Source organism: Sceloporus undulatus, chromosome 6 (genome assembly GCF_019175285.1).
Source record: "Sceloporus undulatus isolate JIND9_A2432 ecotype Alabama chromosome 6, SceUnd_v1.1, whole genome shotgun sequence".
Lineage (NCBI taxonomy): Eukaryota > Metazoa > Chordata > Lepidosauria > Squamata > Phrynosomatidae > Sceloporus > Sceloporus undulatus.
This window is the reverse complement of record NC_056527.1, coordinates 157,002,006-157,025,259: the sequence shown is the minus strand read 5'-3', so window position 1 is coordinate 157,025,259 and position 23,254 is coordinate 157,002,006. Positions and strand designations below refer to the sequence as shown.

The 23,254-nt window shown below is 40.6% G+C and overlaps 1 protein-coding gene across 1 annotated transcript in view; it reads left to right on the top strand.

Annotated features, from left to right (window-relative positions):
- The window catches only part of RBPMS2 (RNA binding protein, mRNA processing factor 2), a 50,799-nt gene that overhangs the window by 19,019 nt on the left and 8,526 nt on the right, over positions 1–23,254 (top strand). Inside the window, exons 2-6 of the mRNA XM_042476884.1 lie at positions 15,174–15,251; positions 15,752–15,790; positions 16,481–16,543; positions 18,655–18,805; positions 19,797–19,945. Coding sequence (XP_042332818.1) covers positions 15,174–15,251; positions 15,752–15,790; positions 16,481–16,543; positions 18,655–18,805; positions 19,797–19,945 — 480 coding nt within the window. The remainder of the gene's footprint in view (positions 1–15,173; positions 15,252–15,751; positions 15,791–16,480; positions 16,544–18,654; positions 18,806–19,796; positions 19,946–23,254) is intronic.

The following is a 23,254-nucleotide window of genomic DNA, read 5'->3' as shown; positions in this document are numbered from 1 at the left end:
TATCAAAAGCCTAGTCTCCCTCTTTTCTTTTCAGATCTGCCCATACTAGTCTGTGCCTTTATGGGTCAAGTGGGAAATGGTGGCTATATAAATATTTATGGATTAAATTTGTAGCATCAGGCTTCATCTGCATTGCAGAAACAATCCCGTTTGACACCACTTTAACTGCCATGGCTCAATGCTCTAGAATTCTGGGAATTGTAGTTTTGTGGGAGAGTTAACTTTCTCTGTCACTGAGCTCTGATGCTACAACAAACAACAAATCCCAGAATTCCATAGCATTGAGTCATGGCAGTTAAAGTGGTGTTGAACTGGATTATTTCCGTGGTGCCAATGCAGCCTAAGAAGAGTTTCCCTAAGAGCAGTCTCCCCTGGATATTATTTTCTGACTGATAGGAAGATGAGGAGGAGTTCTCAGCGGCTTAACACCAGCTTTGGACCTATCTTCTGAGATTCCTTTAGAATCTTTACCCTTTTGCAATCAAAGAGGTGCTTTCATTTAGGTAAACTTTTGACTTATCAAGTTAACTTGCCAGCTGTGTTTATTTTCATTGCTTTCCCAAAGTAATGTCAGTTACTTTGAATACCCTTGGCAGAAAAATAGGATGTTGTAATCTTTCATGGTTCTCTTCTTCACCACAGTTTTAGGGCAGTTCCAACAATGAGAGAATGGAGTTTATCAGACAAGGGGAATTGGAAGTACAGTGGATCCTTGTTATACGCTGGGGTTTGGTTCCAAGATCCCCCGCGTATAACAAAATCCGTGTATGCTCAAGTCCCATTAAGTATAATGACATAGCAAAATGGTGTCCCTAATAAAAAATGGAACATCAAGGTAAATTTATACTTTTTTGGAACATTTTCAAACCGTGTATGCTTGAATCCGTGTATAAAAAATCCGTGTATAAGAAGGGCCGACTGTATAATTCAATGGCAAACTGAACACAATCATGGGGTTTAACATTATTGCATGATAGATTGCCACACGCAAATTCGGGTAATGGCGTGCTATTTTCGGGCAATGGGAAGCCAGTTCGAACGCAATACACATTCACGTAATTGCGCTAAACTAGCGACTTTAAGTGAATGCGTTCTGGCCTCACTTTCTTTTCATTCAAATTTAAGAGAAATTCCTCCCATTTGATAAATTCCAATCGTGCTACTGTTACAATGATGATAGCCATAAGCAGGTTTGAACGCTGATAGTACAGTGCAACCGTGTTATACGTGGGCATGCTTTACACGGACTTGAGTGTACGTGCTCAAGCTGCGGGGAGTGTGCAGGGCGCAAGGGGTGGCGCGTCCCATTCATATGAATGGGGTGTGTGCCCGTGACACACCACGTGCTGCCGCGCTACCGTGCACGAGCCCCATTCAAGTGAATGGGGCTTGAGCATAGGCGGAATTCGCCTTATGCGGGGGTCCGGAACGGATCCCCCGCGTAAGGCAAGGGCCCACTGTATATACTGTATAGGCTAAAGCAAGACAGCATCTACTATGATTGCAGTCATGTCAGATATTATAGGGGGGGGGGGGACAGAAATAATGGTTATGTTCCATGAGTTAAAAACAAAATCCACAGTTGAGTAATACTCTCATTAGGACTGAGCAAGAGGCCACAAAAGTATGCACACTTTCAGTTTCCTCATGACTATTCGTCTTCAAAAACTGTGGATCAGAGATATAAAGAAATGGGAAGATAGCAGTAGATTCTAGGAAGTCAATATTTGTGTTGGTAGTGGATATGTTTTAATTGATGTTTGTCTATACTTGTGTATGTATAATGTTAGTCTTAATCGTTTGGGGGGGAATCTTTGGGTGGTATGAAAACGTCATTTATGTTTGTTATGATTACGTGATGTAATTTTATATTGTGTATACTGGTTTTGTATAATATTAATAAATAAATAAAACTGTGGATCAGGCTAGCTATTACAAAAAGTATGCAAAGGGTGGAGAGAAACTAAAATATTGATAATATAGTATCTTTATTTAGCATTTAAATTACAGAATCATATTTTATGAACATCACTTTGTGCACTTAGCAAAATCCTGCAAATTTACACCAGTGTAACAGTTGGTATTCAATGCTTTCTTGGGGCAGTTTACTATTTCTCCCCCTCCCCCTGTAAACTACAGCTGGTATTCAAAGTTTGGCACTGATTCAGTTTTTTGCCACATATTTTAACTTGAAGATTCATGAAGATACAAATGCATCTGAGGAAGTCGCTTGTAGTCTATGAAAGCTCATGCTGCCAATTTCTTTCTTTCAGTTAGTCTAGAAGGTGCTATAAGATCTCTCTATGTATTTATTTAATGGAAATGCCTTGTGTAGTGAAAGTATACAACATTGCTTACTAAACATCAAGATAATGGATTTATACATTAACACAAAACTACTAATAATAGAGCCCTCTTGAGGGTTGAGAATTATTGAGATCTGCCAGTCAAAAATGACAATGAAGCCACTTCATAGTATAGGATTTTATTATTCTGATGTCTTGCACAATTTGGAAACCCCCAGTTATATTGCTCAGTATTGATTAGTAGAATCATTAACCAGTAATCATGCATATGTGAAAAAATTTGGATGCCTCTTAGTACGCCTCCAAAATTTCATATGTATCACATAGCCTATAAATTAAATCAGACCATTCCACAAGGTGGAAGTCCAGCTATTTATTTGTGATGCAGAAACAGATAGATAGAACTTTATTTTTTTTATATAGACAGGGCAAAATTGTACAAATTAATATGTTGAACAAAACTTTTTGAAACCTTTAATAAGTTGTGCCACACTAATCTGTTTGAATTAAAAAATAATTGGATTGCTTTGCCTATGTGAATTTTATGTATGCCACATAGTATATAGTTTAAGTCAAACTATCCCAAATATACCCTCCAAATGTCAAGTTGTTTTCATGTAATGTGGTAACAGAGACTTTATTTATATAGATATAGAATGCTTGATCCCAGAGGCACCTGGCAGTGAAAGTTAAAATAATCAGTCACATGGAAACTTGTTACTATTTCTTGAAACCTTAAGTTAATTGTCTCAAAGTGGCCTTTTAAGTCTGCTCATTACACCCCAATCAACCACCTGTTTTGATTCTGAACACAGCAGTGGGATTCTGTAGCTGCTTCCACACTGCCAAAATAATCCAGTTTGACACCACGTTAACTGCCATTCAATGCAATTCAGTGCTATAGAATTCTAGGAACTGTAGTTTGTTGTGGCACCAGAAACTATAGTTCCCAAAATTCCATAGCATTGAGCCATGGCAGTTAAAGTGATGTCAAATGGGATAATTTCTGCAGTGTGGATGCAGCCCCAAACTCTGGTGTTGTGAGTTAGAAGCAAAACCCAGAGGCCTGAGCTGCTGGTTTAGTGTTAGCATACTGATGCTACAACTAGCCAAAGGAAGGGAAAAAATGAGATGAGTTGGAGCTGTTGCTTTTATGGGTCCAGCCCCACCTCACCCAGCAGAGTGCATATGGCTCAGTTTACAGGAGTGGATTGTCATTCAAGGCACAACTTCCTCCTCCTGTTGCAGGCAGAGGGGCTCAGTGGGGTGTGATGCGATTAGCTCATGTTTTTCATAGACCCAGGCCATGAACCTATAAGGCTAGTGGTTTTTAATGCCCTTTCTTGTTTTTGAACTTTTAAAATTGCTTTGTATGTTTCAATTGCTTTTTATCATTTTAAGTGTATGCTTAAATTGTTTTAATATTATGAACAGTTTCATGCCAATGTTCGCTTTTTTTAAATGCTTTTAGGTTGCTTTGTTCTTGTTTTAAATTGTAAGCTGCCTTGAGTTCCAGTTTTAGGGGAAAGGCAGGATATAAACATATAACCCTTTCTCCTACTGATACTTGAGCTAAGGGAGGAGGATCTGGCAGCCTGCAAGGAGAAGGACATGCTTCAATCCCAGAGGTTCTCAATTTTTTTACCATTGTGATCCCTTTTCCATCTACATGCAGATGCCATTCCCCTCCCCACTTAATGTAATATATGAATGAAAATATTTTGTTTGTTTAGTGTGCATATTTTCATGTATACATTCATATATATCCACATGTTATAATGTTGTACAAGGAAATAGCATCACCCAAATTAGAATAGTTTTATTTAAATAAACTCAGTACTTAACATATGTGTAACTTTTATACATACTGTCTCTTACACAGCCACACTCACAAAAGCGAGTGCTCACAGATAAAGTACACATTCAGTCATGCTCTTTCATTCTCTTGTGTATATGCGAGTATTTGTTGTTGTCAAATCATTTCCTACTTACAGCGACCCTAAGGCGAGTTTCTTCAGAGGGAGTTTGCCATTGCCATCCTCTGAGTCCGAGAGAGTGTGACTTGCTTAAGGCCACTCAGTAGGTTTCAATGGCCAAATGAGGATTCAAACTCTGGTTTGACTCCAGAATTGTAGCCCCTCTCAAACCACTGCACCATGCTGGCTGTCAACAACAATATGATGACATTCCTTCAAAATTGAAACATGGCTATCATGTCATCTGTGAAGCTTCTCTTCCCTACGCTAAAGATACCCAGCTCACTAAGCTGCTCTTCATAGGGCATGGTTTTCAGACATTTCACCATTTGGGTCACCCTCTTTTGGACAGACTCCAGCTTGTCAATTTGTTGTTTATTGTTAACTACCCAACATTGTGATGGGGAATACCATGGCTTGGATGATTCTAACCTTAGTGTGCCATTGTATCTCTTTACTTTTTAGTATCTTGTCTAGTTCTTTCATAACTGCCCTTCCCATTCCTAGTTGTCATCTTATTTCTTGACTATAGCCTCTGTTCTGATCAATGTTTAATCCAAGGTACGGGGAATCTTTAATAGCAGCTATAGCAATAGCAGCTTAATTTATATACTGCTTCATACTGAACTAAGCAGTCTCAGTCTAAGAGGTTTACAACTGTAAGCTAATTGCCCCCAACAATCTGTCAGGAAGTTCCTCCTAATGTTGAGGTGGAATCTCTTTTCCTGTAGCTTGTATCCATTGTTCTGGGTCCTGTTCTCTGGAGTAGCAGAAAACAAGCTTGCTCCCTCCTCAATGTGACATCCCTTCAAGTATTTAAACAGGGCTATCATATCACCTCTCAATCTTCTCTTCTCCAGGCTAAACATCCCAGCTCCCTAAGTCGTTCTTCATAGGGAATGGTTTTCAGACCTTTCACCATTTTAGTTGCCCTCCTTTGGACATGCTCCAGTTTCTCAACATCCTTTTTAAATTGTGGTGCCCCACAGGAAAAGAGATGTCAGCTCATCAGCTCAGTGTGTTCATTAATGATGATGTGGGCATAACCTGTTCTGTTGCCTTGAACTGAGCCATTGGAGCCTGTATCTTTGGTGCTAGATTGCCATCTTTTAGAACCAGTGTTCATAGTGTGTTAGGTTCTCTATTTTTTCCCCTGCTTCCCAAACACTTGTACTTTCCTGACTTTTTGACTAACAAGATGTTTCCTTTGCCCCTTCCTTGTGGTTTGCAATCCTGTATTCACTCAACCCCTTTGAATGCATACGTGTATCCTTTCTGAATACTGGTTATATCTTTTCCTGCTATTATATCTCTTTCTGCAGCAAGTGCATATGCTCTGTTCTAGAGTCCAGAATCCCCTCCCAACAAGGCTCAATTTTAATTTATGAACAGCTTGGATCACTTGGAATTTTGTTTCTAGGTGTGACAAAGCTGACATTTCTGGCACCAAATTCAAGCAGATCTGATAATAGGCTATCTTGGCTAATGTACTTCTTGCTCCTCCGTGCAAGAATCAATCTTGATCTTAATTTTCCTAGTGTACACTTTCTGTCCCAGCCACAGTGGCTAAGCACAAGTGCTAAAATCACCCCTCCACCTTATTTGAAACAGGAAGAAATGTTTAAAGGGTGACCTTCTTTAAACCATTTTCTCTCTCTTTGCAGCTTTATGGAAGCATGCTGCCGCCACCTCTGCTTTCACAGCTGGGCTCCTTCTGGGTTTTGGTGGCGGCATTTGCAAAACACATACCTCTTTGTGGAACAGCTTCCAGTTCTCCTGTTGTCTGCCCTCATTATGGGACCATAAAGGTTGCATGCTCTTTGAGGATCCTTGCATAAGCATTGGGCTTGTCTCTAGCTCAGTCTGTTACTCTTACTCATAATGTGTTAAAATGTCATTTGTGCCTGGCTGCACAAAAAGGTTTGATTGTTGCATGGCATATGGACAGAATGTGCAGTGTGGAACATGCTTGGTGTCCCCATGCGCCAACAGGGAGGGAGGAAAGCCAGCTCATATGTGGAAGCACTGATGCCCAGTCAAGATCTGTTTTTATTCTTGTAGTATATACTAGAGAATTGAGCTTCATCTTCAAGAAAGAATTGATTGGTGCAATGCTAATGTATGAGACTCATCACGTGAGATGTTAGATAGTAGGTGGCTATAGGAACTATTTCTTCTGGACGGAAAGAGCAGAACAGAACAGATTTGACTTGTCCTTCAGCACTGTGATCTGGAGAGTGTAGCTGATAGCTTCCCAATGGCAATCAACATTGCTTGCTGAACTTTAATGCCTTTCCTGTTTCTATAGTTCAGCCCCTCAGAGAAGCCAGTTTTGTTCCCATTTTAACTACGATTGACACCTCTGATAGCCATCTTTCAGTTCAATGATATTTAATGGTGGGCCCTTGGTATCTGCTGGGGTTTGGTTCCAGGACCTCCCCCCCCCAGCCCCCATAGATATCAAGATTTGTGGATGCTCAAGTTCCATTAAATACAGTGGTGTAGTAAAATGGTGTCCCTTATGTAAAATGGCAAAATCAAGATTTGTTTTTTGGTATTTTATATACATTCAAGCTGTGGATGGTTGGATCCATAAATAAAGAATATAAGTATACGGAGGGCTGACTGCATGTGTATGTGCCTTCATAGGTTGCATTTAATTCTCTTGTTTAAAGTGAGACTAGGAAATCATTGATGATTTTTTTCCATCTTTTTGCCTTTTGCCACAGACAAAGCTGCTTTCTTCTTCAGAAGAGAAGGGTCTGTGCATTCATGCAAAAGCTGTAGTACTGAACCACACATTTCGGGGTGAGGAGAGAAGATGCTGTTGTGTATCAAGTCAAATCACTAGTTCATCTATTTTTGTTAATATCTTCTGTACTAACTGCTAGTGATGTTCCAGAATTTCAGACTGGGATCTTTCCCAACCCCACCTGGAGATGCTTGGGATTGAATTTGGGACCTTTCACATGCAAAATACTGAGCTGTGGCTTAATAAAGAGGTGCATTATAATTCTCAGTTTAAATATGCACAATCTGCTAGAGAGCTGAGTAGACATAGCAGATAGTGCCTTCCATTTGTAGAAGGGGTGTGTGGGGGGGGCGTGTGGGCCCTGGGATACATGTGGGCCCTATGGCCACTTTTGAGAGCCCCACACCCTCCAATATTGGCTTGCATATGACATCCCTTTTAAGAGCTCCCCTTGGCCTAAAACATCCCAGCTCCCCCCCCCCCCCACAACAGGGGAATTGGCCCCTAAAAACATGGGGGCATTTTAAATATATATGGTATAGCTAGTGGTAGTAAAAAAAAAAAAGCACTTTAGTTCCTACTAATACTTCATTTGTGTGCCTACAAGTCTGGTTAAAGATATAAAGAACGATAACTGCAAAGTTTCACTTGGAATGTGTGGGTTTTTTGGAAAGATGGCACAATTCAACTGATGGTTATAGTATGCTTGTTGACTTCTTTTGTTCGATTGTGCATTGGCTATTTCTCTCTTCTTTGGTTTCACTTGAAAGCAAAGAACTTGTTGGAAAATGAGATTAAGAAAAAACCAGTAGACGCCAATATAAACAAGTTGGGAAATTTAAACAGGAAAATCCTAACATCTGAAAAGGATGTTGTCAGCTATCACTTAATTTAAAAAAATGCCTATTTTATGCTTGTAGAGCACAACTTAGTAAATTCAACATTTAAGAACCAGGGAAGAAACACATTCATTAAAAGAAACAAAAGATAGGGAGCCTATTCTGTGGTACAAACCAGAGTGTAACATCTGAAAAAAGGATAAACATGTTTTAAAACACCATGGGACATCCATTCTTTTGTGCAGAAAAAAAGTTTTCTGTAACAAAGACATCCAAAATCTTTCTTCAGTCACTGTTTAACTCTCTATTTATATACAATCCAAGTTGTTGTTGTATTTTTCATCAACAACTAGACGGCCACGTTCCTTTATGAATATGAGTCTTAATGAGGTTGCTATGTTCTCTGAGACTAGCAGTTTAGTTAGCAGCTAATCTTTGTTTTGGAAGGTTCCAAATGTTCCCCTTTCTACAATTTGTTTTGCAGGCTCTCTGTGTGTTTTGATATTGCACAGAGAGCCTTATAAGTCCGGGTGTTTAAAGCTGACTACTGCAGCCTAGCATTCCATCCGACTCACGTCAAGTGGCTCCAGCTGCATCTTATCCTGTGTTCTGGGATCGGCTTGACAGTTGGCTCTGGAGAGCAATAGAAACGGCAAAGCTTTAAGTAGTTGCTTCCCGGAATGGCTAGCTGAAATTGTACCCAAGCTTTGCCCCAGTTTAGCCCTTACCAGTCAGGTCACTTGCCATCTTCCAGCCTCTAAGGACACCATGTCTTTTTTCCATGGCTGTAGGAAAGACTGGACAAATTCATGTAGGATTGTTAAGTGTATTAGTACTGCCTAGATCAGTGCTATTCAGAGTGGTGACCCCTGGATGAGCTAGTTCCTAAGTCATTGGATGCTGGTTCCCAACTACCTAGAAAGAAAGAAACAGCTGTACCCAGTGTTCACAAATCTAGTGCCAGTCCCTGGCATGTTCAGGGGGAAAAATAGCTGGTCCTCCATGTCTGAAAGCATGAAAAGGACAGAGCTGGATGATAACGTTAGGTCCAGAGGCAGGGTTGTTGTTGACTTCTCTCAGGTCAACCACGACACATAGTGACCCTGCGGATGAGAAATCTCCAAGTGCCCCTATCCTCCACTGCTGAGCTGAGATCTTGTAAATTCAGGACTGTGACCTCCCTAAGTGAGTCTGTCCATCTGGTGTGTGGTCTTCCTCTCCTTCTGCTGACTTCAGCCTTTTCTGGCAATTATTGTCATTTCTAATGCTTCATGACTTCTCATGATGTGACCGAAGTATGACCACCATTTGGTCACTCTTCAGCATCTCAGTTCCCACCTTCAATATGATATTTTTCCAGTTAGGAGGAACTGACTGAACTGGGTAGTTGTTCAGATATTTGTAGAGATTGCCAAGCACAACACAACTGATAATAGTTATAGGAATATCAAGCTCATGAGTAAAACATCTTTAATAATTTAATCTGATTGAGATGCTTCCCAGTTGATAGAGATAAGTGGACATGGTAATACAACTGTGTATTCTGATAGCAATGATCCCTTCATAGACTAGGAAAATGCTACTTCAGATTGTGTGTTCAGGTTTTGTGCCTTCAAGTTCATTTCTTAGGCAATGAGTACTCAGAGGTGGGTTTTTTCGGTTCCTCCTCTAAAATACAGCCTAAAGCATCTGTATTCACTGGTGATTTTCTATCCATGTATTAACCAGCGCTGACTCTGCTTAGCTTCCTAGATCAAATGGGATCTGTTGCCTTTTCAGATGACTGTTAAACAACAGCCAATTGTCCAATTAAAGTTGCCGAAGTCTTTGTACCACTGTACTTTATTTATTTGCATTCTTCTACAATCTGAATCAGCAAAAACTTTCTGTGTCCATAATTAGCAAGGCCAGCTCACCGATTATAATAATAATAATTATTATTATTATTATTACTATTACTATTATTATTATAGTTTATTTATATAGCGCTGTAGATTTACACAACCCTGTACATACAAATAATACAATCGATAAAATTGAAACCTGCCAATGGCGTACATTCTACAAAATACAAACAAAACAATAGGTAATAATACAAGATAGAATTAGATAAAATAAGCAGGCAACAATTAAAAACATCAATATCAAATATCAGATAAATAATCATGCAATGCCTTGGAATGCTTCCCTGAACAGGATGGTCTTCAACTCAGTTTTAAAACTGGTCAAAGAAGTGTTGACCCGTGCGGTTCGTGGGGAAAAAAGGTTAAAGGAGTGAGGAGCAGCAAGTGAGAAGGGACGAATCTGGGACGGGGCAGTGGAGATCCTAGGCTGGGAGAGCAGACCTTGAGTATCAGAACGGAGGGTATGAGTGGGAATGTGAGGAGAAAGAAGTTCAGATAAGTAAAGAAGGGCTGGCTGCCTCACACACCAGTGAGAAGGAATCCCACTCACAACTGATGCCACTTGCCCAGTGCAGAACACACTGTTGGGTCAAATTTGTCACTCCGGCCGCATTTACACTGCAGAATTAATGCAGTTTGACACCGCTTTGACTGCCATGGCTCAATGTTATGGAATTCTGGAATTTCTAGTTTTGTGAGGTATTTAGCCTTCTCTCTCAGAACTCTGGTGCCACAACAAACTACAAATCCCAGGATTTTATAGGACGAAGTCATGACAGTTAAAAGTGGTGTGAAACTGCATTCATTCTGCAGTGTGGCAGCTGCCTCAGAGGGCCTCCCAGTCTTGACAATTCAAAATAATGAAAGGACAAAATAGGGGTAGTGATAAAAATTCAAAGTCAGGGGCACAAATCATGTGGCCCTTCAAATGTTTGATGGACTGCCAGCAGCCCTACCCAGCATTGTAAGTGGTAAAGAATGGTGGGAATGGTGAAGAATGGTGAAAGTTGTATTCAAGCAACATCTGGAGGGCCCCCAATCCTATCCTTGTCCTAAGGCATAACAGCAGGTGGCAACCTCTGATGCTACTAGGCAGTAACATTGAAGGGTTTTGCAATATGGTCTTCTTAAGCAGCAATGTATCATGAAGTAAAGCTTGTTGTGAGCTAGTGCAGCAGGAGGAAACCAATGAGTTGTTCACTAACAGACAATGTTGTCAGTCTCTACCAACTTATTTACCCTTGATGTTGAGAGGGTGTTCAAAGCCATGCTTGGGGTTTCCAAATTGTCCACTTGCCCCCACCCCACTCTGTTTTATTCAAGCAGGTATTTGATGATTGATGGGTTGCAAAAGAGTCGTTTTATGGGAGGTGTGCTGTATTTTTATATTTATGGATAAGTTTTAAAGCTAATGTAGTTTATTCTTTTAAAATTGTTTTAATATGATAACTTGTTTAATTGTGTGGCCACTTTTCAGTGAGGTTCAGCTTTTACCTTTTTTAAACAAAATTGTAAGCTGCCTTGAGTTTCATATTGGAGAAAGATGGGATATAAATAAGTTTAAAAAAACAACAACAACCCAGAGGCTTCAGCTACTCTTGTATGCTGGTGCCCTTGCTACAGGCAGAAAGCCACATCTGATCCAAGCTTTATTCTGTTTTTCTGAAAGGAATGTCTCCCTGGCTTGCCCATTAGTCTCTCACTTGAAAGAATAAAGAGCTCAATTATCACTATTAGGGTGGGACATTCCAATATGATACTGCCCTGAATTGGACATGACTCCTTCCAGCAGTTAGTGGGTGAGCATACCTTCCTACTGTAGTCTCAATTTAGCAGGGACACTCCTGATTCTCTGTCGTCCCACTTTTTTCTGCTGCTTTTAAAATGTCCCATTTTTTCTCTCCCCCTCTCACTTTCCCCCTTTGTCCTCAGCTTGCTTCAGTTGCTGCAAAATGAATTCAAAATGCAAATGTAATTGGCACCTAGTTAGCTCAAGAAGGTGGAGAGGAGAGGAGAGGAGGCAAAATCTTGCCCTTTCCGGGATGCTCAGGCAAAGGCAAGGTACCACAGCCTCTCTTCGCTTGTCTGTTCTTCCTTATTAATAACATTTGTCAACTTGACCACACTCTGATGTTGCTTGGCAACATGTGTCCCAGTTTTCGTCTGTGAAATGTTCTAGGTATGGGGGAGCCTACTTGTTTCTGTCCTACGAAACAGGAGTCTGAACAGGCCCTGTGCAGTCATTCCAGGCAGACTGTGTTCCATTTCAGCATTTCTTTCTTTGCAGGGATCAAACCTGAATGACTGCCATCTTGGACTTGGGAGTCTGCCATCTCCAGATTGACTTGTTGAGGCTTTTGCCAGGTCACTTTCAAAAGAGGCCTGGTGTATTGCTTTTCACTGTGGTCCTTTTTGAGCACTCAAGGGTCAAAGTGCATGAACCTTTCTATGCGCCTGTCTTAGGATGCCTAAGTTGTTATGAAGATGCAAATTACTCCATTATTGAGAGTAATCTGGAACTGCTGATGAAAGAGGAATGGAACAGAGGCTCTCCCCAAAGTAGCAAAGCAAATAGGATAATAACAGTGAAAATTGCTTCAAATAACCATTTAAATTACTGGGTTTAAAATTTCACTCTAGGGTTTTTAAATAAGTGAACTTCATGTAAGTATTAAGTAGTTAATATAGTTTCTAAAAGTATACAATGCATTAAGGGCCAAACTGTGACTGACTACAACCTTCTAAATACTTTTAAAAAAGAAGCTTTTCTTTAAAAAAAGACAGTTAAGAAGGACTGTGGATCAATATTTTTCTAACTCTTTGTAAAATGCACATTGCTACGAATTTACTTTGCTTTTGGGGGGGAAGGTAATCAGTTTCAAACGTAAGTAACAATTACGTGTTCATGGCTAAGTCTACTCCAACATTTCAAGAGTTTTCTGTTCTGGGCATGGTTCATGATTATATGAAAGCAGGTACAGTCCAATGTTTCCTTCATCATTTCTTCCATTGTCCTCTAGCTAGAGAAGCCAGGGGTTGGACTTGGGACTTTCAGCTTACAGAGCACTTGCTTTAGTCATTTCCCATGGTCTTACGTAGGTAGTACAATCTTGATCTTTTGTCAATGAGTTCATCCATAAGGATTAAGTGAAAGCATCAAGGTCCTAGTATTAAAAGGGGGGGGGGTTGTTCTTAGGGTGGAAAGTTAACAAGCTTAGGGTTTGGTATTACCTTTCTGCTTGGCTTCTCTTCAGATCATATTTCTTGAAGTCCAAGAGGGAGGATGCCAGGAGAAGTCATCCACATCAGTACATCCTTGGCCTCAGTGTAGATAACTATTGCTATATGTATGCAGAACTTTCTAATAAAATAGTCCCATTTCCTGACCCAAGCCTTAAAACATTTTTCATGGGCAACAAGAGTTGATTTCCATGTATGAGTATAGTGTGTGTGTGTGTGTGTGTGTGTGTTTGTGTTTGTGTATAGGAAAGACTAAAAAACGGGGAGGGGGAGGATTCTCCCAAAATCAGAAGTGGACTTTTTACCACTATTGGTTTCATGGTAGACATTGTTGGGTGTCCATGCACTCTCCAAAGGCTCCCAGTGTATAAAGTGGCTCCTAGTCCAGTGGTACTCAAAGTGGTGGTCCGTGGACTAGGGCCAGGCCATGACCTATTTATTGGTTGCAGGGCTCCTGCAAGCTTTTGGGAAAGAAAGAAAAACAGTTGTAGACAGTGGGCAAAAATATGATGCCTATCCCTGACATGCTGGGGTAAAAGCCCTCCTGGTCCCCCCATAGATAGCCTAAGAAGCACTCCTCTACACACACTCCCCACAGTTGCTCATTTCGGCTATGGGGTACTATGCTCATATAACTGATGGATGTGCGGCCATAGGTACTTCTTATGACCTTGCATAAGGTGGTATCTAATATCTCCTTATACAAACGGTCCCCTGATAGTGAAATAATCACCTTTTCTTCTAGTCTAATACAGTTGGGCAAGGTTCAAAAATATTCATAGAATCATTTGGAAGAGACCACAAGGACCATCCAGTCCAACCCTCTGCTATACATGAATGCGCAATCAAAGCATCCCCAACAGAGGAACATCTGTCCTCTGTTTAAGGCCTCCAACGGAGACTCTACCACTCTCCTAGGCAGTGTGTTCTACGGTTGGAACAGCTTTTACTGTCAAGAAGTTCCTTCTAATGTTGAGGTGGAATCTCTTTTCCTGTAGCTTGCATCCATTGTTCCGGGTCCTTTTCTCTGGAGCAGTGGAAAACAAGCTTGTTCTATCTTCAGTATGACACCCTGTAACTGACTGTGATCAATGAATTATAAATACCATTGCAATCAGACCAGACCAATATGATACCTCTTCAAATACTTAAACATAGCTATCATAACGTTCTCTTCTCCAGGCTAAACATATCCAGCTCCTCATAGGGCATGGTCTCTCCTCATAGGGCATGGTTTTCAGACCCTTTACAATTCTGGTCACCATCCTCACGCATACCAAAAAAATAAAATAAAATAAAATAAACATCCAAAAAGTAAACTTAATTGTATTGGTTTGTATAAGGGACATCATTTTATTACACCACTGTATGCAAAGGGATTTGAGCATTGACAGATTTTGGTATCTATGAGGGGTCCTGGAACTAAATCCCAGCAGATACTAAAGCCACTGTACTTGTGTGTATCTCTCCCCTCACGTTCCCCTGGCCAAGACCATCCCCATCTTCTGTACTCTTGAATAACTTCAACATAGATTTTCTTCTTTGTCAGCACACAGTGGGATCCTGGATTTTAATTGGTTTTTAATTTAATACTACGTACAGTGTAGATCAACTGTAGTTTTCCTGCATGGCAGGGGTTTGGGTTGAATGGCCCTTGTGGTCTCTTCCAACTCTATGATTCCAAACTTCATAGAATCACTCTTCTTTTTCAAACTGTAATCTTAGTATCATGTCATAAGTTTTTGCAGTTAATTTTTTTGGCATCTGAGATTAATATATCTCCCAGTTTATTGTCTTCCAGATCAAAGCCTTCTAGCTTCTGATCCATCTTGAATCTTTCTTGTAATTGTCTGTAGATGAACTAGTGGAAGGTAAAGCCAGTGACAGGTAAAGGCTAAATGTGTAATTTGACCATGTGTTACATGGAACTGAGTATCAGAGCTGGGTAATCAGACTACCTCCCTATGCCCTATCAGTAATGGCTGTTCACTCAGGAATCAAAAATACCCTCCCCAAAATATATTTATATTTCCAAATTTGTCAAATTAAATGACTTAGTAGCTGAAGAATCTTAAACTGCTGTTGTTAATGCCATCATCATGTGCTGTAGTCATACCTGAGATCTAACCTGCTTGGTGTTGTTCCTTTTCTTCTAGGTAAGGACACTTTTTGTCAGTGGCCTTCCTGTAGACATCAAACCCAGAGAGCTTTACCTGCTTTTCCGGCCATTCAAGGTGAGCGAAATAATATGTTGAGGACTGTAGTTGTTAGTTGACCTATCAAGCAGGATAGTAGCAAATTAAAACAAATCTTCATGAATGGGGGACAATAATTCAGTTGAAGAATATATGCTTTTGGATGTGGAAGGCTCAGGTTTGAGCATCTATAGTTAACTGGCATTAACTTTTGTAGGGATAGGAGAGATCTCTGCCCAGGACCCTGGAAATACTATTGCTAGTCACAGTACTAGGCTACTGGACCAGTGGTGTGGTACTATATAAATATTTTGTACTATGATAGGATGTTCCCCACTTATGGTGTGCTTTCTGGTAATGGGCTATGGGTATGTGCTGCCAATAAAAAAATATCAGCTTAGTTTTAATTTGCTACACAGCGCTGCAAAAGTATTCCTGGCACTTCACTCTGCTGTTTAGGGGCACTGAGCTGGCCTCACAGACTGTATTTTTCCTTTTAAGGAGCCCAATAGCTAACTTGCTGGCTTCTTGCTTTTCAGGGTTATGAAGGATCGCTGATCAAACTAACATCAAAACAGGTAATGCCTCCTTTAGTCCTCCTCCTGGCATTTGCCCAGTACTGCTCTTAACTACTTAAACTGAACATCAGATATTTTAATTAGAAAGGAGGAGGGGAAGACAGTTCCTAGCCTTGGAATTTCAATAAAGGGATGAGCAATTTTAATGTGCTCAATTATAGCTGGTGCTTCAACTAACTCATCTACAGGGCCTATCTGAAGATTTTGCCACCTGATTGTCCTTTCTGTGATGCATTCACTGTTTGACATTTTCAGATCTTCTGGGTAGTGTCAGGGTGGGAATCTCCTGGCTCTCCATAGGATGTTGGACTGTAACTCCCAGAAGCCAGTGTAGCCAATGGTGAGGAATACAGGCAGTTGCAATCCAGCAACATCTGAAGGGTCACATAATTACCACTACTGGCAAAGTATAATAGTGAGCCCTTTGAAAAACTTCTAGGAAAGAAGCAGCTCTACCAGCTAACAAAACATTCCCATCCACCAAAGGGGTGTCGTGCCAAACTGTATTTGTAGGGTCCTTCATGCTAGGCTGCTATACCTTGCCAGCTGAATCTTTACTATGGTCTTTATTATTAATCCTTCATTGTCTATGTGGGTGAATGACTTTTCTCCTTATTTTGGGGGTTCTCTTTAGCAGTGTGGCAAAACATGCATGAATGCATTGCTAAAATAATGTGCTTTCTTCCCTAGCCAGTAGGCTTTGTTACCTTTGACAGCCGGTCTGGTGCAGAAGCTGCAAAGAATGCATTGAATGTGAGTATTTTGGACTTTTCAATACAGATGGCTTGCAAAGCCAAATAGGTTGCCTAACTTAGGCCCAGCACCCTGTCTATAGTAACCTGGTTGAACTGAATCATTGCAGAATTCAGATGTATACTGGACTCATGATGACATATACAGTGGGCCCTTCACATTCACTGGGGTAGGAATGCAGGACCCCCATGAAAGTGGAAAAAATGCAAATAAAAAACAAAACAATTTTTAAACTTGAAAAAACACTTCTCTATGAATTTCTAGGTCCTCCAGAGCAACTCTGTGGTCAACATCTGCCAGGTGTTGACCACAGAATTATGCTGCAAGACCTAGAGATTTTTAGAGAGAACAAATTAATCCATCCATGGATTAATCCATGAATAATCAAAGCTGCAAAAAACAAAACAAAAACAAAGCTGCAAGTGTAGAGGGCCAACTGTGTTTGCATTTGTCTGGCACAGTTCTCCTACCATTTGACACTGGTCATCTCTATGGGCACTCTGTGTTCCACTGCTTAAGCACAGACAACTTAGCTACTAGTTGCTTTGTGTTCTCTGAAAGAAAACTCAGAAATTCATAGGTTTCTTGCTACACTGCAGGAAAAAGCATTCCTTTATTGGCTGTTAACTGGTCTTTGTATCATGAACTGTGAGCAGTAGGTCTGGAAAGTTCCAGCTGTTTACACCCGCCCACATGGACCATGAACATCAGGCAGAAGTTAAAAAGGCACCTTATATAAAAACAGCTTCAAAGCATACATCTACAGATGAGTTGAGCAACAATTTTAAACGCTGCATCCATGGAGTGGGAATAATTAAAACTGTCTAATACTAGTGTGTATGATTCTGGGGACTTTCACACATGCTGATAGGAAATAAATTTCAGCAAAGGCAAACTCTCTGTGAACAAATCCTGCCAAGAAAACCCCATGATAGGTTCGCCTTAGGGGAGCAAACAGTTCAAAAGGCACACAACATCAGCAACATACACATCAACTCTAAAGATGGGTGCGGTCCTGCTCTTGCACTTTCTATTAATGCCTAGTAGTAAAAGTCTTTGTGATGTAGAAAAACATAATCTTAAAAAGAGCTTGCAATATGTTCCTCAGCTGTAATGGCAATGCTGGCTTTCCAACTTAAATGGGTATACTAGTGATATGAAAAAAACCACCAATCTTTTGTCTTCCATCCCAATGTTTCAGGCAACAAGAGTAATTTCAGTCTTAAAGCTTACAGTCACACGTTTAACCATTCATCTCTTTATCTAACATTCCAAAAGCAACATTAAGTAGAAACTACCCTAGGGATTGGCAATTAATATCATATAGGATCAGTCAATGTACAGTCAGCTTTAACATCAATCTAGCACAGCCAATATCTTTGGAGGGAATGCAGTGACAGTGCCTGAAAGACCCTGCTGCTCTCAACAACTTCATTTTGTCTTCATCATTTTGGAAATTGTTTCTTGCATGCTTTCTTGTCACTGGTCAGCTGAGGTTGAATTGAAACAAACAATGGTGGTAGAATGGACTATGTGATGGTCGAATGGACTAGACCACGTCAGACTGCAGGCAGGCAGATCATATTTGCAAAATGTAAAGGAACAGAAATTCCTGTTATTAGAAAACTAGCACAGCAGAAATATCTGTCAGGGGAACAGTTTCACAGGCAGCACTTGAAAGCACTACCATTTCAAGTCGTGAAACCCATTCTCCCTGTCCATGGCTTCTTTATCCACGGGTTCAAGCATCCGATTCCATGGCATAAAAAAATTCAAAAAATATATAAATTCCAAAAAACCAACCTTGACTTTGCCATTTTATTTAAGGGATACCATTTTACTATGACATTATAATTAATGAGACCTGGAACATCTATGGATTTTGGCATCTATGGGTGGTCTTGGAATTAAACCCCAATGAACACCAAGACCCACTGTATTGCACACACTGGTACAGCATGATTCCTCACACTGTAGCTTATCTGAGTTTCTTGCTTTAAGAAGAAAATACTTCTTGTGTTACAGCTCTTCATTTAAACTATTTTCCAAGGCCCAATGTCCCATTTTTATTCTATTCATATAATCTGTCGTCTTCTTTTCTTCTGCTGCAGGGCATCCGCTTTGACCCGGAGAATCCCCAGACATTGCGGTTAGAGTTTGCTAAAGCCAACACCAAGATGGCAAAAAGCAAGCTGATGGCCACACCGAATCCCACCAATCTCCACCCTGCCCTAGGAGCACACTTCATTGCACGGGATCCTTGTGAGAAGTTGGTGGGGAAGGAGATAAATAGGGAATGGATCATGTTGGGCTTGGGTGCTTCTATATGGGGAGCAAACCTGCCACTTCCTCCTTTACTTAAGGCTGCTTTCCACCACTTTGCATCTCAGCAAATGTCTTCCCAGTGCTTATTTGTAGAGTGCAGCTACAACCTACCTGTAGAATGCATATGTTAGTGTGAATGTGAGAGTATTGCATGCTAAAGTTGAAATCCAGTTAGAATTGACCCATTCCATCAATTGTTGGATGGTGAGTCAACATATATGTAAATCTATTTAATTTAATGGGTCTGTTCTAATCAGAATTAACAACAGGATTTTTGGCCTAGGTGTGCTGGTAAAAGGTTTTAACACATTTTCTTAACTGTGAAGCAGTGCTTAGTTAGGTATTTTCATGTGGTGCAAGGCAAGTGAAGAATCTATAAGAACAGAAACCTGTAGCCTCATCCCTTTCCTATGCAAGGCAAGAGGCACCTGTATGCAGAGATGGTTTGCTTGCTGCTCTGGACTGATAGGCATAGTTGAATGGAAGCTTTCTGGTGCTTAATTTGGCTAGAGCGGGGTATGTACATATTCACATTACAGATCTGGTCTTGACCTTCTACCATCTAGAGACTATCTTGTTAACTTTCCCACAGGATATTGTCTACAGTGGTCCCTCCACATTTGCTGGGGTTAGGGGTGAAGGACCCCCCCCCCCATGAATGTGGAAAAACTGCAAATAGAACATCTCTAGGAACTTCTAGATTCTCCAGCACAACTCTTATGTTCAACCTCTGACAGATTTGCGTTGGAGGACCTAGAGATTCCCAGAGAGAACATATTAATCAAAACAGCAAATAATCAAATCCACAAAAGCCAAAGCTTCAAATGCAGAGGGCCAACTGTATTGGATATTTCTTCAAGTACAGCTCACTCTTGTTCCTTTCACAACCAGGGCAGTATCTAACATGTTGTCACTCCTCTGCCTCTAGATGACCTGACTGGAGCAGCTCTGATCCCAGCATCTCCAGAAGCATGGGCTCCCTATCCACTCTACACCACAGAGTTGACCCCTGCAATCCCACATGCTGCTTTCACGTATCCAGCCGCCGCCGCCGCCGCTGCTGCCCTTCACGCTCAGGTGAGTCCACATCACCACCCTTTCTTCTTTGGGATGGACAGGAAGCTATCTTTCTCTTCTCTTGAATGTGTCAAGAGATCTATGCTGCTAAATTGCAATGTGTAAAGGTGTCCTTTCCAGGGTGGAGCACTTTATGGGGTGGGTGGAGTGTTGCAGCACCTGAGTTGCTCCCTCCTTCCACTTGACAATAGCCCTACTTTGCTCCTGCACCTTTTATTGTAGAAAATCTAAAAAAAAAAAAGACTCAACAATTGGCTGGGATTTGGTAAATGGACTGAATTGCAGTCCTTTCTACCCGGCATGTTGGCTTGCTAGGGCAACTAAATAAGTGATCCCAGCAGTAAAGAGAAATTCAGTCTGGCTGGCTCATACTTGCTGTGTTACCCTGACTCAAACAAATAAATGAAAATACTGGAATGAATCTGCCCATTAAAAACTAACAACAACCATGTGTTCACTAAACCCTTCATTTGCCAGTATTATATCACAATAGGTCAGCCTTCTCTAACTTGGTACCCCTCCAGTTGTTGTACTACATCCTCTATCATCCCCAGCCATAGTTACAATTCAACACATCAGGAAGGGGCACTGGATTGATGTACATTAGAACAGATGATCTGATGGCTCTCAAGGAAAACAGTAATGCGGAAGGGATAGGATACTCATACTGGCCTCTTAAAGAGTTCATGAAGAGGAGCTGACCTCCTAGAGTTTAAAAGATTGAAATGAGGAAAGGTGACACGCAGATGGAGATACTGATAGGGCTTAAAGCATTTGCTGTATTGCTGGAGGCTGCCCCGAGTAAAGCCTATAGGGCTAAAAGCTATAGAGGTCTCTATATTTTGGCCACCTGCATGGGTTGCATTCATATAGTTCATGGAGTTGTATTCATATAGTTTACTATAAAAAGGGAAGGAGGGAAGAGTTGTTAAGTGTGGCTTTTCCACCTTCGGACATTCTTATATCACCTCTTGTGTCACCTTTCTTGCTTCTCTTTGCTCCGTAAGAGATCTGAGAGCCTAGAAAAAGTCTAATATGCATTGGTGCATGAAGGATGCAAGGCTAATATGAAGAAGAAGAAGCTTTTTTTATTAGAGTCACAAACCAAAATGGGATAAATCTATAAAAATATTAAGAAGATAAAAAGTTCTTCATCATTCCTACTGGGGAAAAAGCAGGATAAAAAGAACATCATTCCTTTTTAACTAATTTCCAGTAAACATATAATGAAAAAGAAAGATATCACTTTCAGTGCTGATAGAATTCAAAGACATAGCCGTGTTAGTCTGGAATAACAGTATGCAAAAGGGATCTTGTAACACCTTTGAGACTGTGTGAAAGAAGTTGTAGCATAAGCTGTTGTAGATTTGGTCTACTTCATGCATCTGAGGAAATAGACCAGGTCTATGAAAGCTTATGCTACAACTTCTTTAGCATATATCCAAGGGCGTCAAAGGTGCTACAAGATCTCTTTACACACTTTCAGTGAGTCTTTTGAATAGACATAGTTTCTCTGAATCTTGTTAAACCAGCCAGTTAGCAAAACAGAGAGTGGTATGTTATGAATATGGCTTTATTGTTGTTGTTGTTGTTTCCCCCCAAAATTGGAATTCAAAGCATCTTACAATGTAAAAGCACAGTACAATTAAAAACATATAAAAGTGACCATTAAAATAGAATTAAACTATTACAATATTTAAACAGATCACTTGTTTTAAAAAAATAGAATACAATTAAAAAATATAAAAGCACTTAAATACCATTCACTTTAAAAACAGTAAAACACCCCCAGGGTGTTTTATAAAAACTTTGTTTTAAAAGGCTGTCTGAATAAAAACATGTTAGCTTATCAACGGAAGGACAAGAAGGAGGGGACCTTTCTGGCCTCCCTGGATAGGGAGTTCCAGAATCTTGGAAGGCCCTCTCTTGTGTCCCCACCAACCATGGTTGCGATGGTGGAGGGACAGAGAGAAAGGCCTCTCCTGAGGATCTCAGGGCCTGGGCCAGCTCCACAGGGAGATATGGTCTGCCAAATAGCCTGGACCTGAGCCATATATGTGACTATGTGTGACGCTTGTAATATTTGGCAGATCTCCCCATATAACTCTTAGGAATTTTCAGCTCCTATTGTGTAACTCTTGCCCACTATTGGGAGCATGAGAGTGCTTCTGTATTAACTATATTAAGCTTATAACACTCTTTGGCTGAATATGTTTCTCTCCATAAGAAGTCTTGTTCAGGCAGTGGCCTCCAAACATAAGGAAAACTTGCTTGGAAGAGCACTGTGCCCATTAAAGGAGATTAGCATCGGCTGTGGTCAGATGTGACTTTCCTACTGTTAAAATTTGGAGAGGTTGGAACAGTAGTGTTTTGCTTTTCCTGCTATCCACTTGGAGAGAGGGTTCTACAGACTGAACTCTGGAAGCTCTTCCCTTAAAACAAATGAATGTGTTACTAATAAAGATTTTATAGTGTTAAACATTACTTCAGCCTCATCACTAGGCAACTGCCAGCTCAAAACTCCACCTAACAAATAAGCCGAAAGTCTGGTGTGTTAAGGTAAGGGTGAGAAACTTGCTCTTCAGTTTTGGGAGGAAGCATAATCTGGAGATATATGCTTAATCCCCCCACCCAGCTAATAACAGCTATTGCTTTGTTGCAGAACTACCAGCTACTATAATAGTCTCCATAAACAAGACAATCTTCCTTGGGTCACAGTTAGGATTACAACCAAGGGTCTTCCACTTAATTTGTTTAGAAATCAAAAATGGTTCTTGGGGTGGGATGAAAGCCTTACATCTTAAATATTTGCTTCTAGTTGTTTTAGCACCCAGTTGCCACTTGCTGAATTGTCCCTCTCAATTAGTCACCTGCATATCAAGATTAACCAGGGATCACATGGCAAATGTAACCATCGCCTTTTTACAAGGTGGTGATGGTGTTGTTCAAAGGAAAGACAGTGTGCTGCTGTGCTTTCTCTCCTCTTCAGCTCAACCTAATTAGAATTAGTAGTGAGATGGGCTGCAGAGAAAAATAATTATACAAAAGCTTTTAGTAGAAAGGTCTGTGAAGGACAGGTGTCTGTTAATGATTACAAACTTGCCAGAACATCTCAGGAATCAATGTGTCCCTTTACATAATCCTTCTTAGCTGAATGAATAGACAAATGACAGAGGAAGAAAAATTCCACATGTCCCTGTATAGTTGTACTTACAACTGAAGAAGGAAGCTGTAATGAGCCAAACAACAATACCTGAAAAATCTCTGTCTGCCTTTGAATGCTGATATCCTTCCCTACCCTCAATCTGG